Below are 18,102 nucleotides of genomic sequence, written 5' to 3'. Positions count from 1 at the left end.
TCTGTCCTGGGATATGATGTTAGTGTTGTGGGTGTCTGACCTGAAAGACCAACACAAAAGCTGTATACAAAAATGAAATGAGCAGACTCTGTTTCATAAGAAAAATTAGATCCTTCAGTGTGTGCAGATACATGATGGAGATTCTCTGTTACTCAGTTGTGCAAGCACAATTACTTCGGAGTGGTCTGCTGGAGGGTGGCACTGTGACTGGCTACAAATTTAACACTTTTGAAGCTGGAGAGCAGATCATTGAACAAACTGTTCCCATCATGGATTAATCCGGACCACCCTCTGCACCAGTTACTGTAGAGAGAGCGCAAGAGAAAGCACCTTCTCTAACAGAGTGATTAAGCTCTGCTGACATAAGTACAGCTACAGGGTATTTTTCATACCACATCACCCTCTATAATAAAATACACCTGCCTCGTAGAGAAAGTATCTGACGGGTATTTTTATTAATATTAATATTTTATCATCCTTAAAATCCTGTTCTGTTCACTCATGATATTGAGTTTATTCCTTCAACTTAGAACTACTATGAGATATCATGTGATGATTCACTTGATGGATAAAGTCCTCCTCAGAATGTGACCAGGACCAGGACTATCTTCTGCACCTCCTGAATGGAGTGCAAGATTTTATTAGTATATTTTTCCATTTCTTTCTTTCTTATTATTATTTTACTATTAATTTGAACTGCTTTAAACAAATGATTTTCTAAATATGAGATAAAGTATTTCTCGTCATATCAGAGCTGACATGGACTTGCCTAACGAGATTATTTGACTATAATAATATGAAAACTTGGAGCAAACCATCACACACGTGTTAATACACCGATGAAATTATTTAATTAAAAAAATGAGCAAAATATGTCCATGTTGGCTCTGAAACAAAAAGAAATCCAGAGCGGAGCTAGATTTTAGTTCCCCTGCCGGAAGGATGACTGTGAAACATAAACAGGAAGCGGCAGGGCAGAGTTTTCGGGGAGTTGCTGGACAGCCATTGCAGTGTCGTGGCTCAGTAACAAAACACGAAGGAGGAGAGAAGGACCTGGCATTTTGCAGGCTCTCTGGTTTTTTTGAGCAAGTGACCAATTTACATGAGTATTAGAGCGAACATACTTGTTATATTAATCTACACCTAGATAACGGGTAAGTTTTTTTTTGTTTAATGTACTTGCTATCTGAAAAGAGTCCCGTAAACGTTCGACATTTAGGCTAGCAATTTCTCCCGGCTGCTAATGTTGCTACGTTAGCATTTCTTGCACCAAGTTTACTGTTACGGCGCTGGGAGTGGGGTGTACATTTAACTTGACCCGTTGTCATATTTATTTAAACATTGGTGCTTATTTCAGAGTTGAAAAATAGTCGGAGTATTGCACAAATTTCATGGTTTTAGCACGTCGAAGAGCCGCTTTTGTAGCTAACTGCTAGTTAGCTAACGTAGCCATCGATGCAACGTCGCCTAAGTGATAGAGAATATGACACGTAGCTAGAAGCGTCCTGCTAGCCGGTTAGCCGGCCTCGCCTTCTCTTTTCAAACTATACTTAACCAATATATATATATATATATAAGTGTGGCATGGTTTGTTGGTATTCTTAAATACAGTCCTCGTTGTAGTTTTTTGGCTGAAGTGTAACCTGGCAGAGACCATCAATTGCTGTAACATTAGCCGTCATATTGAAGGTTAGCTCACTTCACTGCTACGTCGATACTGGCTGTTATAACCCGGGGATTTTGACAGCCGAGTCAAACCGCATTCGTTGTCTTCGCAGTGTTATGTTAGTTGACAGGTACTGCCTGAAACCTAAATGTGATAATAATTCATATCTTCTCAGAGGAGAAAATGTGCCCCATCTTAGTTTGGTAACACACTGCTCTGATAGGCTTTATCTAAGACATGAGCACTTTGCTACTAACACGCTGAACTAGGAGTTCAAGAGGTAGATCACGTTAGTGTTTGAGGTAAGCGGTCTACATGGGTGACGATTTTTGATAAGACACCCCTCTTACCCATTTAATGTTGACTCAGCGTTATTGCAGTGTATTTAAATGTCAGATTTAATTATAATAGACATCTTAGTTATAACGAGTTTTTCTTTGAGGGCACGTTTGAGTTCCTGAAGTCATCTTTTTTGTTGTCACAAGTTAAAGGTTCAAGGCAAAGGAGACAAATAAATATAGAGAAAATATAGTGGCCAATGAAATTAATTGCCTTGTTGTTTCACATAACTTTGCATAAGCGAACATTTGTAGCATAACTATTTTAATATATGTAACAACTAATTTCAAAACATAATTTCTCAAAGTACTGAGCAGTTGAGCACAAACTTTTACTGAGCATATTTAAAAGTAAAAAAATAAATCAAACTAACAAAAAAAAAACTTAATTTATGTGAAAAGTTTGGGGCGCACCTAGGGCTGTTCGATATAACAATATATATCGGATGACGATATAAAAACGTCTATCGTTTCATTTTACTCTATCGTTTGTTTCGTGGTGTTGCAAGATAAACTGTTTATGGCAATATTTTTTCATCGTTTTGATGGTCACTGTAGTGGCTATATTCATTTCTTAAAGTTCTCTCTTTCTCTTATATTTAATAAAACCACACTATGGACGGACAAGCGCCTGTTTTTATGCATTGTTGTTAGCAACAACAATGGTAAAACCATCACGTGTCCGCTTGTTTATTTTCCACGTAAACCTTTCACAATAAAGCTCAAGATCCTGTTGAGCCTTTTCAAAATAAACTGAATCACGTGAAATAGTATGCAGAGTATTTACCGATGAGAAACAAAAAAGAGCTGTCAGGTGCTAAAAAATAAACCTTAGACTCAAACGTTAGAACAGGCTTTTCCCTGCAGCACGCTGCAAAGAAAACGGCGGCAGTTACAACCTATACATCCTACCAACCTAACATGTGTAGTTTCATGCATCGGTAAAACACTCGACTCCAGACTCCTGACGCCCAGCTGGAAACACTTCAGCTACCTGAGATTCACAGAATTTACAGAAAATGTTAAATGTTTGTGATTTATATCGTTATCGGACGATAGATGTTTTATATCGGGATATGAGATTTTGGTCATATCGCACAGCCCTAGGCCCACCTAATAGTTTTTGCCTTTTCCTCAATCGTATGACATGAGAATGGAATTTTAAGAAGTTGTTTGTTAGGGGGTGTTCTTTTAAGGAAACTTGTCTATTAGATGGCCAGGAAAATTCATAAACTTCTGTTAAGATAACACAGGTAACGCTGACATCTTAAGTGGGGACCATTCGTCCTAGAGGCCCTTTATGAGGGGAAAAAAAAAAAGGCTGTAATGGTTCGGAAACCTTTTTCATGGATAATCAATTTGATCAGAGTAATTCACCTTCATCTTTGCATCACATTTTTATTTGTTTACTCTAAAGACCCATTCCTATTTTCCCTTTATTTTGATAGCGTCTGTGTCTGTCTTAGGGCTACCGTTTGGTTTGGGTGAGCTCTTGTTAGAATATTGTCATTGTTCATTGGACTCTGAGACAGACGGCAAATGACAGAGCAAGTCAACAACAGCAAAATGTAGTAGAGCCTTAGCATAGTCTTTTACAGTTGTTCATGTGTATTTTTTAGGGCAAAAAATACACATGAACCCGTCAGTGTGTCAGAAAGTCTTCTGAGATTTACAGACCAAACAGAAGATCTGTTGGCATTTGGCTTTTCATTTCAGACCCTAGTAGTAGCAGTTGGTCATGCTTGATGATCAGTTTGCACATGTTGTAAACGACACCGCCAGATCCAGTTGAAACAGGGTAAGGCAGCAGCTTTCAGGCAAGCTTTTTTATGGCCACATGCATCTTTTGCTTGCCGAATATTTTACAGTCACTGAGGCAGGCATGGGAGTATATCGGTCCACAGTGTGGCACCAGCTGACGTGTAGCTCAGCTGTATTTGCATGATCTTGACCTTTGTCAGCCTTATACTTTAGCCCTGGAGTTGTTTTCATGTTACGTAATTGGGGCCAGAGGTCTGTACCAGCTTACCTTGCTGTGATCAGTGTGCAGAGGATTGAAAAATGAGATGAAGTTGGAAATGGAGTGCAAAAACTTCTTATTGGAGAGTGGATGTTTGCTTTTTCTGTCCTCCCTTTTATTGAACGTCATGAGTAGAGATGGCACGATACCACTTTTTTATGTCTGATACCGATACCGATATCATAAATTTGGATATCTGCCGATACCGATATGAATCCGATATAGTGTGTTTTTTAATCAATAAAACGTTTTTTTAATACCTTGCTGCATTTTGTATAAGTTTATACTCAAGTTTAAATAAATAACAACACTAAAGCTATTCTGTTATACCTGTATGTAAAAAATACACTGCGCCCAAAATATTTCATTGTTCAGCAACACTGATCAATCTAATAAACTTAAACCTACTCCATCCTCCCTATTCTGGTATTTTAAAGAGTACTTAGCAGAAATATTAAGCAACCTAACTAATAGGGTTGCAAGCTCCCAGCAAAATAAAAAAATAGGGAACCACCCTCCACCTCATGATGCTTAATCGATGTAATCAAATTTAATTTGATGCAGTGTGGAAAAATGCACAGAAATAAATTATTTTTCAAGAATAATTAAATAGATTCAACATCTTTCTTCAACAGAATTGCAGAATTCACAGATGGTACTTTCCCAAAGGAAAAAGTACTATAGCTTACTAGGGTATATTAGACTTAACAGTTACTATATACAGTAATGGACTTCTATATATTTTACATCAGATTAAAACTTTGGGTGTAAGAGTCAGATAATTATTTATTAAAAGCTAGACATTTTAAATGAGAATAAGAAAGAAAAGTATGTCTTTGTGCCCCCTTTTCCCTGTTCATGCCCTATCGGTCCCCCTGGCTAAACTTTGCTAGATCCGCCCCTGCACAGTTACCAGCCGTCAGCTACGTAGAAAAAGATCCTGGTGTAGAAAGTAATATTAAATAAATTCTAACAACAGCTTATCAAGCTTAATAGTGCTGCTGTTGTTCAGCCGCTGGTTTCCTCTTTCTGGTGAGAAGTGGGCCAAAAACAAAGAAGAGAGACGGACTCGCGACAGAAAAGCCGATCAGCTGATCATTAAGCAGTTTCACGATTGAAGTAGCAGTAGGGGGGAGAGAGAGAGGGGCAGTCACTCCATATATCGGTTGTTAAGCTTAACGTGGGAATGCTTTACAAACATTCAGAGATGAACTTACACACTTGCTTTACTTCTCTCTGGGAAAACTTCCTCGGAGATGAAATGCTGGATTGCTAGCAAGGCTACAAATACACACAGCCGCTCTATCACGTGATGCATACTGCTGCAACGTGCTACGGTTATGAGCCGAGTTACGCCGTGTAGCAAGTTTTGTGAGGTGCTTTTTTTGATATTTAATGGATCGGATTACATTTTTTATTTCTCGCCGATATCCGATCCAGTAATTTGGGTCAGTATCGGACCGATACCGATACGTAATATCGGATCGGTCCATCTCTAGTCATAAGCATAGCACTCACATATTTGATTGGGTCACTTAAATGGGAGACAAAGAAGCTTATGTGAAGTAGAAATAAAAAATGAAGACTGTAAAAATGTGTCTTACCCAGAAAAAAAGAAGAAAAAAAAAACATCTGTTACACAACAGAAACGGGTACCTATTGATTTCATACTTATAGTAGTTATCTGAGTCTGTTTATTTTGGGTTTTTTTTTTTTTTAATTGGACAAACAATTAGACTACCCCCATTTGAACGTCTTAGACGGCATAATTTTCAGATTAAAGCTCATGTTGTCTGTCAAGAAACTGTCAGATGGTATGTGATCAGGGTTCTGAATCTCTTGTCCTGCTGGAACAAGATAATCATTGGCTGTAGAAAGGCACTCACTGTTCTTATCAGCAGTTGCTAGTATCTGTGTGATAGGTTGATGCAACTGGCATATTTAGTTCTTAAGTTATGTGTTACCCTTTAATTGTGTTTATCACTTAATGTTTTCAGATACTTTTGCAAGTTGGTTTTTGCCCTATTTTAAAAAAAAAAAATCACAATTTTACAACTTATAAAATTCGAAAAGTACTGTTGAATCAGATAAAATATTTTCTTTAACTTAGCAGAAATAATTTCCTTTGGTGCAGAAGTTAAATAAATTAAAGTAAGACACAATTACAAAAGGTTCTAGAAAGTGTAGTTTAAATTTCAAATCTGAGTACCATATATTTATCCCCCCAAAAAGAACACACACACACACACACACACACAGAGGCTAAATTCTCTTCCAGGGCCACTGAAATCTTCTTTATGCAGAAGGAAAATAAAAGGGAGGACTGAATTTTGCTTCACTTTACAGCACTTATCAGTCCAAGGGGGAAAAAATACCCTTCTCTGTGAATTAATTTGTTCTTTCCTTTGTTTTGAATCCTCTTTTTTGGGGGGTTGGGTTGTTTTTCAGGATTCAACAGCTCCGGATATGTCATTCCTATTGGAGTGGATTTCTAGCGGTTTCAATAGCGTACTACAGTTTTTAGGTGAGTACCAACTAGGGATGGGAATCAAGAACCGGTTCCCAGTTGTCCATTTCCTTGGACTACTGGGAACTGTTAGTCTCGTTGGTCTGCTTGTCTATCGATCCAGTTATCGGTTCTTGCACTTGCAAATAGTGACACAGTCTATATTGTGGATATGAAATTACTTTTATTGTTATTGCACAATAGGATGAGAATGCAATGGTAAACTGGAAACTGCATCTAGGACATAAACACCTGCATTATGTTGCTAACACAGCTTCGACTCATTGCAAGCATCTAGTCAGACAGCATGCTAACGCTAAGCTAGCCAAGAACGCAGGGTGATGTTAAAGCTGAGTGACTGCTGACCCCAACCCAGCCAGAAAGACCCTAAACTTCAAAGGTAACAAACTGATGAGCAGACAGGCTGCAGCCTCCGTTTCAACAATAGAATTACTGTGTTGATCGCTTTGAAGTGTCTTTGTGCTGGTGTTCATCTTTGCTTTGTTGTCAGTTTTGTGTTCATACCTAAACACTGAGAGAAAGATCATATTATTATCATTATCTTATTCCAGTGTTTTTCTAATTTTTCTATGTAACTTTGCACTGTCCACTTTCTGCTGTAACAAAACAAATTCCCCACGTGTGGGACTAATAAAGCTTATCTCATCTTATCTTATCTTATTAGGATAGCGATTTGTGTCGGTGTGTGAAACTGTAGCCTCGGTTTGTATTGTTAAATGGTAATTATGAGTCAATGCCTTTCAGCTATGTTACAGTAACATGAGCGTAATGTTACGAGTAAAATTAATTACTTTCTCCTGGGAGTGATAATTACTTTTTTGAGTATTGACTAACACTGATCTGCTTGCCGCTTGGCAGATCAGTGTTACGAAAGTCCATCTGTTAGTCGAACCTCGGATACAGGAGAAACAATGCGACCAGCTCTTGGTCTGCATAACCGGCAATAAGTCGGACTTGTTCCCAGTGGGTGATGGGATCCACCAGGGCTGACCTTTGTCACTGATTCTGTTCATAATTTTCATGGACAGAATTTCTAGGTGTAGCCAAATAGCGAAAGGCTTTCACCTGGGTGGTTTCAGAATCTCATCACTGCTTTTCACAGATGATGTGGTTCTGTTGGCTTCATCGGGTGATGGCCTCCACCTCGCACTGGAGCGGTTCACAGCCGAGTGTGAAGCGCTGTGAATGAGAATCAGCACCTCCAAATCTGAGGCCATGGTCCTCAGTCGGAAAAGGGAGGAATGCCCACTCTGGGTCAGGGAGGAGTTCCTGCCCCAAGTGGAGATTGAAGTATCTTGATACCCACCTTCAGTTATATGTGCTGTTCAAGTATCTTGTTCACGAGTGACAGGGGAAGGGAGCGGGAGATCGACAGATGGATTGGTGCTGTGGCTGCAGTGATGCAGATGCTGTACCGGTCTGTTGTGGCTGGCCGCTGGCCTCTCCTGGTAGTTCAGGCATCTGACAAGGATGCCTTCTGGACACCTCCTGGGTGAGGTATTAGTCTTCACACAGCCTAGAAACTACACATATAGAATCCCTAGGAAAATACAGCTTAACCCCCCCACCACCACCACCAAAAAAAGAATACGTTTTTACTCTCCATACCTTGGATTTCTGTTGTGTACAATACTGCGCTTTGTGACTAGAAATCCCTCTCTGCTATGGTAGACAGTAACGGGAAGAAGCAAAATTTCTCTTTAAAAACTTTAGTTTGTACTCCCAGACACAAATGTGGGAGTATACAGACACAAACTCAGGATGCACTGATCTGTTTGGATGTCGGCCCAATTTTTAAAACTGAAAATTTTCTGGGAAAGATGCTGGCCGATGTGTAAAAATCACTCAGTTGTTTGGTGGTGGCTATGGTGGAGCTTCCACAGAGGCCAGCAGGTGGATGAGGGAAAGGGGAGGCAGGAGGAGGAGAGACTCGAGGCGGCCGCCGGTCTGAGTGTCAGGTGAACTTCAGGTAAGAAGTTATGACCTGCAGTCTATCTGGGTCAGATATAATCCAAGGTTAGGTGTATTTTATTTTTGTTGTGCTGACTTTTTACAGTCAGTTACAATAACTCGTACTGGTTAGCATGATGGAGTTTCTATACAGCTGGGTGGTGCTATGATGTCACTGATAGTGAACTTTATTTTATTCATAAGGTTAGTTAGTAGAGTTGCCAACCGTCCTGTAAAAAACAAAACAAAAACGGAATCGTCTCGTATTCAGAGAAAATATTATGCGTTTCGTATTGAGCTGAGAAGGAACACAGTTTGTCCCGTACTTCAGCTAGAATGGAAAAAGACGCAAAGCTGGAGTTATTCTGTGTCTTCACGCTGTCGTCAGCCTCTTCTTCTCTCACTCTCTCCCCCTCCCTCTCCTGTTGCTGCTTCAATCATGAATCTGATCAATGATCAGCTGATCGTCTTTTCTGACGCAAGTCCCGTCTCTCTTGTTTGTTTATCTCCCATTTTGCGCCAGAAAGAGGAAACCAGCAGATGTCGTGCTAAACAACAGCAGCACATTTAAGCTTGATCAGCTGTTGTTAGAATTTATTTAATATTACTTTCTACTATCAGCTGATGTTTGCTGGAGCCACAGCTGTAAAAGCTACTGGTCGTGATATCGGTTTGGTTATCTGGTGAGAGGGGAAACATGAAGATGAAACCAGGAGATATCCTTACTGAATCATCAGAGCTGAACAGGTGAAGGAGAAACAGGTTTACCTTTTTAGGTGACATGAATGAGTTGAAGGGAAGTTATGAACTGTTTCTGAGAGACAAATAATACCAAGATCCTTTTCTAAGTAGCTGATAGCTGTGCAGGGGCGGGTATAGCAAAGTTTTGCCAGGGGGCCAGGTAGGGCATTAACAGGGAAAGGGGGGCACAAAGAAATACCTTTCTTTCTTATTCTCATTTAAAATGTCTAGCTTTTAATAAATAATTATCTGAATCTTACAACCAAAGTTTTTATCTGACGTAAAATGTATAGAAATCATACATATACCAACAGGACAGTGTACATCACTGTCACAACAGCGTTTATTTTCATTCAAAGGCTTTATGGCTTTAATACCTGGTGGGCCAGTCTCTAGTCAAAATGCCCAGGCCGATTTTTTTTGTTTTTGTTTTTTTTTGTCCCAGTCCAGCCCTGAAGTCAGCTGTGACGTGAGGACTATATATACTGGCTGAGAGTGCTTGAGACTCGCTGCAGTATCCACCTAAACAAATAGGTGTTGTCCCTCAGGCAAAACCTTTCCAAAGTTTCACACTGAAAGTCTGATCTTTCCAGGCTGTTGCAGCATCTCCCTCTGTGTAATATGGATATCTCTGAGCTTCTGCACCGATATATATGAAATGGTGGTTAAAAACTGACAGGATTGCACATGCACGCCTTCAACCTGTCTGCACCTCCATGCAAGGTAACAAAAATTGAGAGGTGCATGACCAGGAAAAATGCACCAAAGCATGTTTTAAACGTCACCTCTGGCGTCTGCCGCCATTTGCTAGGGAGGCATCAGGTATAATGGGCCATTTATTCAATCCTGACCCTGTTGACATAAGAGGGACACAGTGGGTAGTACCGCTTTAGTTGAGATCTGATATCAAATATAACTGAAGGTAAGGTATCAAATTAGAAATGGAATAAGTTGGATTGGTACATCCTCACTCATTATCTCCTAATCCACAATTTTATTGTTGTTGTTCATAAAATATTTTTCAGCTGCAGCACTTGTCAGGAAAATGCTTTGTTTTGTTTCACGTTCTAACATCCATTTTTACACTCTTACACTTTTGATTATATCACCATTTTTTGGAGTGGTCATCATTTTTCAAATTCTTTCTATTGCTTCAGTGTATGTCTTTAGTTCCTGGTTAGAGCTCTAACACACGGTAGCCTATGGGTTATGGCATTGCCATTTTGGTCCCTGAAAGTCGCTCAGCTTAAAGCTTTCAGTGATGTCCACATGCTGCGTAAACATGAAAGCTTCATAAAGGATGCATCTCTCAGAAACATGACAGAATTTTCCACCCTTCTTTTTTCCCCCCTCTTTTCTTTCTCTCTCTGAGTGTCCATTTGAAATGTGTACCAGCAGCTCTTTTCCCCAGGGTGTGCTGTTCTAGTTTCTGTGTTCGAACTGCTTATATGAAACGGGCGTTCCTGTTCTCCCAGTTAGACAGGTCGCATAGTGCTGCTGTGAGTAATGATGTCATCCAGTTGACTGACTCAGAAATGTTATAAATCCACCAGGTATCACTATGCTGACTCAGAGTTGTAAACACAAAGGCTTGTAATCTTGTTAGGAAAGTTGATCAAGGAGTGGCATAACTTTGCACCTTTTACGTTTTGAGAAACGTTTTTTTTTTTTTTTAATAAATGTAAAAAAAAAAAAAGAAGAAGAAGAAAGAAAAATAGTCAAATCAGTCCATCAAATTGGAAACTAACTACTTCTTTTTAAATAATCATTGTGTGAATTTGAGAAAACCAAAATGGTGTTCTGATTTATATAAACTTATGTGGATTAATTATCCCCTGTAGTTCTAAGAACAGGTCTGAGCTTGACAGCCTTTGTTTAGTGTCACTGATTTGCTTTAAAGTTTAAAAAAATATATAATGTGATTCAGCAACTTAAAAAAAAAAAAAGAGTAGTAGCGTACAGGCTTGTGTTCTGAAATACTTTTGGCTTTCTTTCAGGACTGTATAAGAAATCCGGCAAGTTAGTATTTCTTGGCCTGGACAATGCTGGCAAAACGACGCTACTGCACATGCTCAAAGATGACAGATTGGGACAGCATGTGCCAACTTTACACCCAAGTGAGTTGGTGCTTACTCTGTCACACGCATGCACGTTCACACATGCTCGTTCACACATGCTCATTCGGTTATGTGTCAAAAGACTATCAATACAAAGAAATGGAGGCAGCTTTTACAGACATTTATATCTGTTTTCTTGTTAACAGACACTTTTAAAGCAGATGCTGTTGATTGGATGTAATATCATAAATGTAATGTACCTATGTGTAACATGCGCTTGGATATTCCATATGGAATTGCATTAAACTGATGTTTTTTCAGTATCTTTTGAGGTGCTTGACTAATTCATTTCCTCCCCTCCAGCCTCAGAAGAGCTGACGATTGCTGGTATGACTTTCACCACCTTTGACCTTGGAGGCCACGCACAAGGTGTGTCTGTGTTCTGATAGTTTTTGTATTTTACTGATTGCATTTTGTTTTTAAGGGAACAACAATATTCATTTGTATGGCTAATGTACTTCAGTTTTCAGTATGGTTAGCCCAAGGTTAAAACAGAAGAGAAGTTGACAAATAAGATTTAAAAAAAAATAAAATAAATTTGTTTGTTCACTCAGCCCGCAGGGTGTGGAAAAACTACCTCCCTGCCATCAATGGCATTGTCTTCCTTGTGGATTGTGCAGACCTCGGGAGATTGGGTGAATCAAAAGCAGAACTTGATGTAAGTACCCGCAACACACATGGTCACCATCACACCGCTAAGCGTTGTTTTTGACAGCTTTTAGTATAATAACAAAGAATGAAATAAGTGAAGTTTTGGTTATTCATTGTGCATGTTACCTTTTACCACATGTATTTGATAATTATGCAATTTGAGAAAAAAAATGAGAGGAGATAATAGTTTGTTTTTCCCCAGTAAGTCCATATAAAGATACAAAGACCAGCCAACAAAGGGACCATTAAAGGACTACTCATAAAAGGGATTATTTCTTTCAGAAAACAAGTAATCATGTAGAAAAAGAACAAAATATAATTAATAATTAATTTAAAAATAAGAGAAAAAGGAAACATGTTGAAAAAAGTGTGTTTGCATGAAAGCGTCACCACAATATTATTGATCACAATTGTTTGCCCAATGGGTACCAATATTATGGGAATTATGCTAGATTACACAAAACAGTATGGCAGTTTTTCTTTATTCAAATGTTTTTTAAGGGTTTCAGTTTGTGGTGCATTAATCTAACATGTCTTGGATGTTTCTGAAAAATCTGCTTCTAGCCCCGCTTCTTAAAAGAGAGGGGTTCATTTCTCTTCCCTACATGTTCTAATCTACTTTTCAACTAGCAGACCAAAGGGATATTTCTGGTAACTAATTTACCAGTTTTGGAATAGTCTGAAAGGCAAAAGCTGCTCACAGAACATCCAAAACTGAGAAAATTCTAAATGACAAAGTGTAACTTTGGCCAGTCAAATGTTTTGTTTGTATTTTAGGAGTTACAGGAAAATGTTAATCACACTCTTTCTTTTTCTAATTGTGTTTCACAAAAGCATGTTTTTTGCTGGCTTTTTTAAATTTAATTTTTAAATGGACTTATCTGGGTGAATGATCAATGACCTGGCATGGCTATAAGAATCAATCCTCCTCCTTGTATTGGAAAGAATTTAACCAAACTTGTGTGCAAGTTTGTTTAAATTCACACGAGCTGTGTTCAAGGTCACATTTTAGTTTTACAGGCAGTAACCTATGAACAATGATGGTTCATAAGCCAAATGAGCTACTACGTCATTGTTAGTGTGGTCTCCTGTCTGACTTCAAGTCCCTAAAAACTCATGCTATTCAAAGGCTACTACTGTCTACTAGTTACATATAACTTAGTCAGTTAGAGGACAATCAAAGCAATAACTGTGAGAACTTACTAGAAAAAAATTATAATAGCCATAAACTCTTCATTCAAACACCGCATTTTAAAATTTATTTTTTAAATAAATCTGCTTGTGAATTAATTTTTTCCCTTTAATTTAGAAGGGGCGGTGCATATTATTGAAGATATCAATGTAAATATACCAGAGTTAGCTAAAAGGCTGCTCCTCATCTGTGGTCTCCATAAATTTAAAAAAGCCAGCAAAAATAGTGAATAAGAAATTTACCCCACACTGTCAGACAATGTACAACAATTTATTAGCCATTGTTTGAGATGAATTTTAAATGTGTTGAAGGTAGCGCATTGTCTTACTTTTTGGAATATGATTCCAAATCTACCTTTACCTACCAATACGAATTAAAATCATGTTGTCACTCTCATTGACCCACCCAGGCATTAATGACAGATGAGACCATTGGAAATGTGCCTATTCTGATCCTGGGCAACAAGATTGACAGGCCAGAAGCCATCAGCGAGGAGAGGCTGAGGGAAATCTTCGGATTGTACGGACAGACGACAGGAAAGGTGAGACACCGTCCAAGTGAACCAAGGCTTTAAGGCTCTAAATGCTGAAGAACAGAAAAAAATATATATAAGTTCATATATCAAAATATGAAAGGACCAGCAGTCCTAGATAAATCCCTGCCTGGTTCATAACATGTCAGATATTTCATCAATGTAAAAGACATAGGGGATCATGTGCAGTAAATGAGCCTTGTACCGATGTGTTGTGGTCCCAAAGTGGATTTGGTTTAATTTTTCTTTTTGCTTTTTTTTTTTCTTCCGTCCTCAGGGCAACGTTCCCTTGAAGGAGCTGAACACAAGACCACTGGAAGTGTTCATGTGCAGTGTGTTGAAGAGGCAGGGCTACGGCGAGGGTTTCCGCTGGCTCTCCCAGTACATCGACTAAAGAAGCCAAGCCCCGTGACACGCTGACACCACCACCACCACGATTATCAGGGCGAGCGCTAAATCCAACCATTCGAGTCGCCCACCGTTGCCACCAGTACCATCATGCTCAGCCCCACGTTCGGTTAATCAAGTCTACATCCACCTTCAGAGAAACCAGTACAACTTGATCCCAATAGACTTTTATTGGTCGAACATTTGGTTCTGCACTTACAGCATTCATACCTGTACATGAACACAGTTGTTTCCATCTCTCGCTTTGTTTTTTTTCTTCCCTTCTCTTTGAAAGAGTAACATAGCATTGGTTCCACAGCAAAGGGTGTTCAAATTCAAGCGGATGAATCTTTTCTATGTTGTCTGTCCTTTGCTGCCCCTTTCTCCCTCGCTCCCTGCGATCTGTTGATAATGATGATAGATGCATTATAAGTGTAAAACTGTACATGATTCCATTTATATAATCAACAATCCAATGCCTCTCCCCCACCCCCTCTTCAACAACATGTTAAACAATGAGAGAGAGCAACATAGTTGTATACATTGCAGTACACTTTTTTAACAGTAAAGACATTCAACATCGTATTTAATCGCTTTTTTTGTTTTTTTTGCTTTCCCCACATGGTTTCAATAAATAAATGAAGTGGCCACATGCACACCCCCCCACTCTATACATGTGGCTGTTTTACCCATTTATTAAAATGGAACAGTGCATTGATGTTGGCGTATCAGAAATGTGATGAGTTTCTTTAGGTTATTTGGAAGTTAAAATACTCTCATCCCAGGCTTTGTGGGCACAGTCACATTATATTGAGTCAAAATAGTCAATAACACGCCCCCTCTTTCTTTTTCTCTTTTTTTTTTCTTAAATTTACATAAGAGAAGCATGGGGTGGTAACATAACTAACAAGAGGAACGTTTTAATAGAAGTAATACTGGCTGTAACTCTGATAAGGTTTGAAATTGTGTAGGTAGCACAATGGTCAGTTGATGCAAGGAAGACTATTTAAATAAATTAAATGAACTTTGCAATAAATATCTTTATAATAACATGCAGTAAGAAATGAAGCGAGGAATAAAATAAACAGCCAGATGTAACGTCTAGTAGTCATCACTGTTAGAAGTTCATACTACAGATGTACATTCCTGCTCAGACCTTTTCACAGGGTTAATCTAGTGACCAAGCAGAAGACACGTCCCACAGTGGGAACAGGTAGATAGGCTTAAGACACCTAAGAAAGGGACCATATATATGAAATGTACACAAACATCGTACATGGATTTTGTATTTATAAGTGGTATCCTTTGATCTATGTGCATTACCAGATACTATTATGCATGCCTTGTTCTTTTGAGTTTTTTGTTTTATTTACCATTACTCCACAATACAACAGGAGAGAAGGAGATGCCAAAATTCACTATGAGATGATTGTTATGTTTTTGTTTTTATTTTGTAAGGAAACAATGGAATTGCGCATAATACATACTTTTTTCTGTCCCTGTCCCTTTGTGTCTCTTTAATTCCCTCATGACAAGATGATGAGCTATTCCAGCAAGGGTGGGACTTACTGTTGTTTGCATCATATGAAATGTAATAAATGTTTGCAATGAATAACAGGCTAAACCTTGATCCCCCATGTAGACTCCTTTTTTCCCCCCACTTTTCTTTAATATTAATGTTTTTTCCATCAGCAATCAATTGGTGCTTCACACCCAAGCGCCTTATAAATCAATGGATTTTTTTTCTTCAACATTTTCCAGATGTGGTTCTTTTGAATTCACATATTTTTGTGAGTTAATAACATTCGAGAGCCTTCATAACTTTAGTTCAGGGGAGACAAGGGGCTGAAAAACACATTGAGGCCCTGCAACCTAGTCAGTCAAATCTCTCCAAGTGTCATGTTCTAAATGATAAATCTAGTCTTGTTTTTGTTCATTGTTTATTTCTGTAACCAGTATTGGTGTCATGGGATTTGCCAGTCTTAACGGCACCAAATTAATGTCTGATGTAGAATAGTAGAAACTAACATTGGTACCCTGGATGTTTTATCCCTTTTCTGATAATTCACTGGCTAAAATCTTAATTTGAGGTCAACTTTCAAGGGCCAATATCACTTTGTGAGACGAGTAGTAGTCAAAATGAGTTATAGTCCATAAAAGGCCTACATTTTTATACCTCACTTATCTCTGTGGTAAATTAAGACATTGCACAAAAAACACTTGATTCTGAGAGGGTCAGGTGCGAAGTGTTTTCCTTTCCTTTTTTTATGTAATGGTCCAATTTCGTCCCTTTTATTCAAGTAAAAGTGTCAATCCACCAATATTAACTGATCTAAGAATATAAAATAAAAATCTTAATTTTAAAAGTAACAGTATCAAAAATTTATTTAGTTAGGGTACAAATTCAAAAATAATGTTGATGAATTACTGTTTGCCAGTTTAATAGTCAAGTTCAATGATCTCTAAGATAGTGATCCCATCAGGAAAACACAAAATAGGATCTCACGATCCCATTTTGAGATCATGAGATGACAAGTGGGGCAGGGGGGAAAAATCATATATTGAGGTTACAGTTTAAAAATGCTTAACAAGCAAGAAGGTTAAGAACATTCAACAACTCAAAGAAATGCTGAATGTGATGAAGGGTATGAAATGAAAATGACTTTTTATTAATAGGTCACAAGACAGGTTGGTTGGCAATGACTGTCACAATGAGCTTTTGGCTGATGACTCCACATATGCGCATACAATGTTCTCAACAAGTTTATATTATTATGATTCATGACCATCTGATAAAATAAAATGAGCATTAAACATGAAAAAAAAAAAAACTAAACAAAACTGCAATTTATAAACATTGTTAAAAAAAAGATGTTGCAGTGCTGGTGATTTTCCTCTGACTAAAATACCCCTGGGTAGGATGTGACAAATATGATAAATGTGACAAATATGACAAATATGTAGGCTGCTTACAATGTAATGTGCCCTGAGATAGCCGTTGATGCTACCTAAAATGCAATGATTTGATTTTGTAACTACAGTCCAGAATTCCCTGATAAAGTAACAAGTAAAAGTAGATGAAAAATAACATCAAAAAACAAAACAAAACAAAATATTCACCTAAATTTTATCCTCCACATCACCTTTATGGGTGGAAGAAGTATCTCGTCCCAATATTAAACAGCATACATCAACATGTTGTGCTACTTGAGTTATTAAGCTGTCGTGATTTACATTATGAAGTTTGTGGAAGCATTACGTAACTGTGGACATAAAAAAAAACATTTTGCCTTTATGTGTATTATTTAGTTTCAGCACAAGCGTCGTACTGTGTAATGCCACTAGATGGCGCAGTCGACATGGGAGAGTATATTTGAAGGATCTCAGTAAATACTAGAAATAACAACAAAATAATAGAACAATGGGGGGTACAATAGAGTCTTTGAAGGAAAGTGCACTCATTGCCTCATAAGTGCTTTATTACTAATGAAGTTCTTTTAAATCATTTAAGAAAAATACATATAAAATTTTGTCAAAAGAGATTTAAAAGGTACATTCAAGAGAAGGAACATAACTGTACAGATCTTTTAAAACATTTTTTTAGTTTCTAAATAGTACATCCAATGCAAATTCAATGGTTTTAAATTATTTTCTTAAATAGTTGTGATGACTGTCATAATATAATATATATATATACATAATACATGTTTTAATTTTGTTTGTTTTTTAGAATCTAAATCATGAGCTTTTGTTGTCTTTGGTTATTTTTTCTTGTACTTTGTAAACAGTACCTCTTAGCCTAAACAATCTTCCTTTCAATTTTTAAATAAAATAATTTATAACTGTTTTTTCCCCATCCCGTCATCAGGCTTAGTGTAAAGACATAAGTTACACAAAATTACAATCTTCTCACAGTTCAGCTCTTTTTGTCACTGTCTTTGAGCTTAGCTTTTCCAACTAAAGAAGCAGTACTTGAATGCT

At 37.9% G+C, this 18,102-nt stretch overlaps 1 protein-coding gene across 1 annotated transcript; it reads left to right on the top strand.

Moving 5' to 3' along the window:
- The first annotated feature begins 961 nt into the window (after positions 1-961).
- On the top strand, positions 962-15,751 carry sar1b (secretion associated, Ras related GTPase 1B). The gene is made up of 7 exons (XM_084940744.1): positions 962-1,154; positions 6,473-6,548; positions 11,240-11,359; positions 11,663-11,728; positions 11,914-12,017; positions 13,612-13,743; positions 14,012-15,751. The coding sequence occupies exons 2-7, from the start codon at positions 6,491-6,493 to the stop codon at positions 14,126-14,128; spliced, it is 597 nt and encodes a 198-aa protein (XP_084796870.1). The 5' UTR covers positions 962-1,154; positions 6,473-6,490; the 3' UTR covers positions 14,129-15,751.
- Positions 15,752-18,102: the final 2,351 nt, after the last annotated feature.

The sequence above is a fragment of the Perissodus microlepis genome, chromosome 10 (assembly GCF_051167445.1).
Source record: "Perissodus microlepis isolate ML-2025 ecotype Zambia chromosome 10, ASM5116744v1, whole genome shotgun sequence".
Taxonomy (NCBI): domain Eukaryota; kingdom Metazoa; phylum Chordata; class Actinopteri; order Cichliformes; family Cichlidae; genus Perissodus; species Perissodus microlepis.
The sequence above is the reverse complement of the archived record's forward strand: the minus strand, read 5'-3'. Positions and strand labels throughout refer to the sequence as shown.

Coding starts and splice junctions, on each gene's coding strand:
- sar1b (XM_084940744.1), top strand. CDS start 6,491: ATGTCATTCCTATTGGAGTGGATTTCTAGCGGTTTCAATAGCGTACTA. Junction 6,549..11,239: donor TAGCGTACTACAGTTTTTAG/GTGAGTACCAAC, acceptor GCTTTCTTTCAG/GACTGTATAAGAAATCCGGC. Junction 13,744..14,011: donor ACGGACAGACGACAGGAAAG/GTGAGACACCGT, acceptor TTCCGTCCTCAG/GGCAACGTTCCCTTGAAGGA.